Source organism: Lottia gigantea (genome assembly GCF_000327385.1).
Source record: "Lottia gigantea unplaced genomic scaffold LOTGIsca_3, whole genome shotgun sequence".
Taxonomy (NCBI): Eukaryota; Metazoa; Mollusca; class Gastropoda; family Lottiidae; genus Lottia; species Lottia gigantea.
In genome coordinates this window covers 6,163,936-6,171,512 of record NW_008708986.1, presented here as the reverse complement: position 1 = coordinate 6,171,512, position 7,577 = coordinate 6,163,936, and the positions used below count along the sequence as shown (strand labels likewise).

General features: G+C 30.8%; 1 protein-coding gene across 1 annotated transcript in view; it reads right to left on the bottom strand.

Annotated features, from left to right (window-relative positions):
• Positions 1–3,957: 3,957 nt before the first annotated feature.
• The window catches only part of LOTGIDRAFT_104487 (hypothetical protein), a gene marked incomplete at both ends in the record, with an annotated part of 82,268 nt that continues 78,648 nt past the window's right edge, over positions 3,958–7,577 (bottom strand). The window contains 4 exons of the mRNA XM_009057416.1: positions 3,958–4,469; positions 4,928–5,116; positions 5,654–5,815; positions 7,296–7,445. Coding sequence (XP_009055664.1) covers positions 3,958–4,469; positions 4,928–5,116; positions 5,654–5,815; positions 7,296–7,445 — 1,013 coding nt within the window. The remainder of the gene's footprint in view (positions 4,470–4,927; positions 5,117–5,653; positions 5,816–7,295; positions 7,446–7,577) is intronic.

The following is a 7,577-nucleotide window of genomic DNA, read 5'->3' as shown; positions in this document are numbered from 1 at the left end:
TAGCTACATACATGTACACATACATAACTACATGCATGTACACGTACATAACTACATACATGTGCACATACATAGCTACATACAAGTACACATACATAGCTACATATATGTACAGTACATAACTACATACATAGCTACATACAAGTACAATACAATACTAAATACATGTACACATACATAGCTACATACAAGTACACATACATAGCTACATACATGTACAGTACATAACTACATATATGTACACATACATAGCTACATACATGTACAGTACAATACTAAATACATGTACACATACATAGCTACATACAAGTACATAGCTACATACAAGTACATAGCTACATACATCTACACATGCATAACAACATACATTTACACGTACATAACTACATACATGTACATTACTACATACATGTACACATACATAGCTACATACAAGTACATGTACATAGCTATATACATGTACAGTACATAACTACATACATGTACAATACAATACTAAATACATGTACATTAACATAACTACATACATGTACATAGCTACATACATTTACACGTACATAACTACATACATGTACATTACTACATACATGTACACATACATAGCTACATACAAGTACATGTACATAGCTACATACATGTACAGTACATAACTACATACATGTACACATACATAGCTACATACATGTACAATACAATACTAAATACATGTACATTAACATAACTACATACATGTACATAGCTACATACATCTACACATACATAACAACGTACATTTACACGTACATAACTACATACATGTACATGCACATAAAATACATGTACATTACTACATACATGTACATGTACATAGCTACATACGGTAAATGACACCTACATAGCAACATTCCTTAGAGTACATGTAACCTTATGTTAAAATCATGTTTGTCCTACTAAGCAATTAAGTTCCTGAAAGTTCTAATTCTAAAAGACTTGAATTAAATTGTGAAGGAGTTTCAAATGAAATTGTGTGGGCAGTAGAAGATGAAAAAGTCTCCTTAAAAACTAAAATGAATCGTTTTCCAGTGTCATTTGTTACATGCTGACCTTGAAATCAAATTTAGATTTATATAACAAAAAAAAATACTTTTAATATTCTAGATTCCAGAATCTTCCTTATTTTCTTTCTTACATGATAATCACACATGTCAACCTTCATTTTTAATTTGCAGAAATTTTCACCAATGAGTAAACAATTTTTTTAGACAATGAAATAATAAGGAATAAGGAAATATCTAACTGCAATTTTGCAAGACCAGGAAAAGGAAGACGAAACTTTCACTATTTCATAAGATTCTGATGTTTTGAGTAGCATCATTACTAAAAACAGTATTTATTTTTTTAAGCCATTAGCTAATTTTTTTTTGTCCACTGAAAAACTTGTCATTTGTTCAATTAAGTTTTTGTTGGCAGCACAAACTTGGACAATGACCCTTTTTGTCAAGCAAATTTGGTCTTATATGAGTTGTTTTTTGCAAAAGTTTTGCAGATGGGGATAAAAGTCTGTCTTTGCGCCAGGCTTAATTTAATATTGTTTTTCTTTCAGAAACTCTTCAATGCAATAACAGTTACTGTCTCAGCCAATCAAATATTGTGAAAGGAATATTGTGCTGTTGTGTCAAGGGCTACATGTAGACTGACTCTTATAGCTCTAGTTGATTAAGATGTTTTTCTACTGATCTTTTGTCTTTTTAAGTTCAGAGGATGTACATGACATATCACAGATATACTTATATAATAACCATCATTTCTCCTTGAACAAGTAATTCATATAGTTATTCCTTTACATGAAGTGTGACAAATATTAATTTTTTTTAAGAAAATAAGATTTAATTACAATTAATCATAATACTTATATAACAATATTTTTAAATGCTGTAAATAATAGGAAATGTTTAAGTTAAAGGAACATTATCAACTAATTTTTGATAGCTTAGTAGCTGCCAGTAAATGTCATAATAAAACATTCAAGGTGACAACAATCACTGATCTGAATATTCAAAATCTTGTATATGACAGTTATAAGTAGGAATTACTTTTTTTGTAAGTTTTTTAACCTTTGCCAAATCCTTTCACTATTATTACAAACATGACGATAACATTGATTACTTGAATATATATCACTTAGTAACAGACGGTTTACCGGCTGTGCAGGTATATATTGCTTAAGTGTGTGGCTGCTTGAGTTGAAAGGGTTAACCACAATTTTTTTTTAAAACATTTTACACATGAAGTTAATAAAGATGATTTAGCAAAACAGTTGCTAATGTAAATGAAATAAAGGCTTTCTAGAATTTGACTGTTGCTTGGTATTTAATTTTCTTGTTCATTTGTCTAGCGGGGAACTAACAGACCTTAATCAATCTTGATAATTTTAATAATGATAATGATAATTTTGATAATGATAGTAATCGTAGTGATAATTGTTAATTATATCAAACTGTTGATTATCTTTCTGTTTTGTTACCAAAACGAATCGGACCTAAATGAAAAATTAGTTTTAATGATGATAACCCTTTAATCACAACTTGGATTCCTTTCTCAAAATTTGTTTACATCATAACAACAATATAGTTTATATAAGGCCAGTTGATGGAGTAATCCTCATTTACAGCAATTGCATAACAAATAAATCATCTGTTACAACTTAGCCCAGAGCAGTATGATACAAATTTTTTTTTTTAATAATAGCTTCAATTTGATACATCATACATAAGAAACACTTCATTCACCAAGTTTTTAGAATTCAAAACATCAATATCATAATACGTGACTTCTAACCCAGGAAATAATAACAATATATTTACCATTTAGATCATCCTCTGATTCTGATACTGGTAAACTACTAACAGAACTAGCATCATGTTGAGCTAGGGCATTCCGTACTACTTTGGGACTCATTCCTGGTAAACATTTCATAGTCATCTTATCTACTGGTTTCTTTTCAACTAAAATAAATACATGTATATAAACATCAAAATCAAACTAGCAATGTCCACATCTTTCAGCCTCACTGTTAGGGTGGAGTCCATGGGGGCTGGGCCCTAGCAAGTAAGAATTAAGCCCCAACAATACCTTTTTGAGTTTAGCAGAGATTGATTCATTTACAGTGTCACTGTACAAAATCACTGCAAAATTTTAAGAATGAGTTCTCTAGGCCTTTAATTCTTCAAATTTTCTGAGTACAAAATCTGAGCCCCAGCACCAATTCATTCATGGTGACAGGGCGGACAACTTTGATACATAATATGTTTCTTTATATCTCCAATATTTTCCATATTTCATATGGCAATCATAACTTCAATATGTGTTTGTGAAAATATTTCCAATGTGTTTTATGTATATCTACTCCTAAAAGACCCTTGTCTATAAAGTTTTGCTGAGGTGATTGTCCTATGTCCACTATAAAATATAGAATAAATATTAAAATAGATGTTAAAAAATTTAAATTTTATGTTGATTTCAGGTGGTAGAGTTCCTTTAAAATTTATATATATATAATACACCTCTTGTTTCAAACATTTACATTTGTCAAACCATCATTTACCTGTCATATAATATAGAGTATATGCCATATAGTTACAATATTATGTCACAATAATATGAGATAACAACAAACAGTAACTTGAATATTTTGAAGCAATAAAAAAACAACTATAAAACAAACATAAACCTTGACTGCAATAACCACCATTCTTGTATCACAGAATGCAGCAATTAGGTTGGCTTGTATGCCAGTGAATACAGCCTATCAGAGCAACCGACAGAAAATATTATGGCTTTCGTCACAAACTTTCGTTTGAGGCTTCTGATTGGCTATTTCCCCTAGTGTACCATCCACTTCATTCAAAAGAAGGTGACTATTGCAGGCAAGGTATAAGTATAAAATTCATAATAGCTTGACATTGTAAAGAGGGGTAGTTACTTACCAGAATAGTTCTCTAAGAAATTAGTAGGATATTCATACTCTTGTGGATCTTTCTGTATAGAGTCAGTATCTGATTGAGGATTAGAGGGGGGTGATTGGAATGTAGAATAATAATGTTTAGCAGCAGGTGGAGTACCAAATCTGTGAGTGTAGACGTCTGCTGGACAGAAAGATGGAATATTATGAACGCCACTTCTCTCCAGTTCATCTGCTGCACTGCCATAATTCCTGACATTGTCAAAATTGTTCAATGTGTTCATAGAATCATGGTTGCTAGGTGTGTAAGAAACAGGCCGATCTGGAACTGGAGGTGGATTTTTGGGATAATTGGATAGTAAGATCTCCTCGTTTAACTTCTTATTAGAACGTTTTTTGTCTTCTGGTAACATTCTGTTGAGTTCGTTTGAGTTGTGTGCATCATGAGATCGCCGTCTGTTCTTTCTACGTCGCTTACAGACACAACAAATAATAATAATAAGTATTACTATTGCTATGACACCAACAACTATACCTACAACACCAAACACATAATATAATAACTTTTCAAGCATTAACAAAAAAACAAAGAAATTATGATCCAAACCGTAAAAAACGAAACCCAAAATCCATAAGAATATATTTTCAATACATTGGTTGCACTAATGAACATTTCATATAAGAAAAAAATATTCAAAATGAAAAGTGGAAAGCAAGGCATTTTTATGTTATACATTCTTATTCTGCTCCTGATGGGGCTATGTCATGCAGTGTGCAATGAGACTAACTATGCCAGACAACGACCTACTTTTCTTTCAATATTCAATTGTCAAAAAGTGAAAATCCTAGAGCAAACAGGCCCTTGTTTATCTTTCCATACGAACAACGAGATGCTTCTCCATGTAACCCTGAGACCACTATCCTTAACAAAAGGTTCAAAGTTCAAAAACATTGATGCATCAAGTGCACTTTCTATATAAATCTTACCAATAATAATGTATATCAACATTACAGGTATCTTAATAGAAGCAGCAACAGATACATTATCTTCACAATGTCGTCCAATTCTATCTTTAGTACATTCACAACGATAATTATTATTATTACTAATACAAGTACCGCCTCCATAACATGGATTGATAACACATGGATCCACCATCTTTTCACAATATAGTCCTAAATATAGTCAAATTGTTGAATTTCATGACAATTCATTTATTAAAGTGTGAAATAAACTCAAATTTATAACTATAACTATAATTATAAGACAGAAATCAATAACTCACAGATGTTGCAGTATTCTACATAACATACTTATACATGTGTATATAAATGCATACAATATATTGAATATATTCAATTAATAATCTACTTAATCTAATCTCAGTTTCATATTAATTCATATTATATAAAAAAAATTATTGATTATCTTTTTATCATACATATATATAAAAAATATGATTTACAGCAAGTTTAATTTGACATTTTATAAATTCAGAACATATGTGCATTTTTTTTTTCTATTTCACTTAATTTTATTTCCAAAACAATCAAGATGAACTTTTATAATTTAGATTCTAGAGTCCCCTATATACTGAGATAGAGATCCACTCAATTTCATGCCCATGAAATCACATATTGGAATTTCTGAACCAGCTCTCCTGATGATGGTTTTTATATCCAAAAGATGTTTTGATAAGAAAACCTTCTTACCTTGATATTTTGATAGACAATGACATAATGGTGAATTGGGTCCCTCAATACATACACCGCCATTTTTACACGTATCAGGTTGACAAAATTTACCATATTTACATTGTTTCCCTTTCAATTCCCCTGGGCAGATACAGGTATAACCATTGATCACATCTTTATCTTTATTACAAATTCCTACAAAAATCATTCCATTCAATAACATTTACTAAAACCATAATGGCTGTTACACCATCTGTATAATGGGAAGTAGGGAAGTAGTATAATTTTTTTAATTGCACATGTTAAAGGGAGTGTAAAGAGGTTTTCGAAATTTCTTATCTGCATCAGCAGCATCACTTTGCAACATTCCAATTTTCAATTAGACATTTGTGGTTCCTGCAATTCAATAATCGCGGATTTACTTTATCGAATAAAGCCCTTTGTGATTATATGACGTCATTGTCATCATCACTTAGTTTTAGTGGAATTGCAGGAATTAACAGGGGGCTATTTCAATTTTCACAGCTGAGCCTTTCAGTGCTACAATTCAGAACAGTTACTAATGTGTGAAGTCAAATTTGACATCACTTATCCGCACCCAAATTTGGCCATCAAAATGATAAGACAATGAATTCTGTCACAGACAAAGGAAAAACTGCATTTAAAACAGCTTTAGGATATGCATAAAAATAATTTACGGTTTTATTCAACTACCGGTACATAAAGGATGCTATAAATGTCATATCACAGACATGTTCATGTTGAATGAATAAATTTCTTATTTTGAACTATGAATAAACATGTTCATATTAAAATTTTGGTTTGATATTAATTATATTTGTTCCATTTCTTACTGAAAGGTTCAAAGGTGTAAACTTCAGGAAGTCATTCTGTTATGCTTTTTTTCCTGTACATGACATTGATATGATAAAACATTATTTATGTTAATTCTTAACAACATTGAACCTACGTGACAATTGTCACCTGAGCAGAAATCTTCGCTAATTTCATTTACATATATAACCTCATTTCAACTTCAACAATTTCCAGAAAAATCTATTTCCATGAGAAGTAATTTTCACCTCATTTCAATTCACTTATTAATATAAAATCAATTTCCATGAGATCCAATTTACACCTCACTCACATCATTTCAACTGCCAATCAATCTCCCGAAGAATCAAGTAGAAATCGTGTTTTTTTATTTCTAAAAACTAAAAATAGCGATGACCATCTTAATACGCCCACAATTGTAATGGCAGCCAAGTCGTCAGGGAGGATGACAAGAGCTATCAGTAAATGAAAGTTTCTGACATTTTCAGACTACAAGAGCTTTAATTACAGTCTTTTACTATTTATTTGATTTTTAATAGGGTTCATTCTTAGATCATAATATGATAATAAACAATTTCACCAGGTTTTCCGCTAAAAATTCAATTTATTAAGAACAAGGGCAGTAATCCATATATCATTATTATTAGTTTTTCTGCTTTTCAATAGAGTTCATCCTTGGGGAATAATAAACAATTCCAGTAAACAAGTTTCTTTAAAATCTGTCACCTTCTAGAGTGTTTACAAACTCTAGCATATATAGGTGAGCATTATATTCACAATTATATGGTATAAGGTTTTGGTCATCAATTAATAGTAAAATAATTACCTTGATTAAAGCATGGATTATCCTGGCATGGATCATTATCAATTTCACATCTTATACCTTGATATCTTGGCATACATTGGCAGAAGTAGGAATTGATTTGTCTATATTGACAGGTTCCACCATTCATACAAGGATGTCTACCACAGATGTCTGAAATTAATATAGACATTAGACATACTTCACATCAAAAGATTAACGAGTGGCAATAATTGTGAAGAAACTTAGTTGAAAGTGGCAATAAAAACAAATCAATTGAGTAGCAAGTAACAAAAACTACCAGTC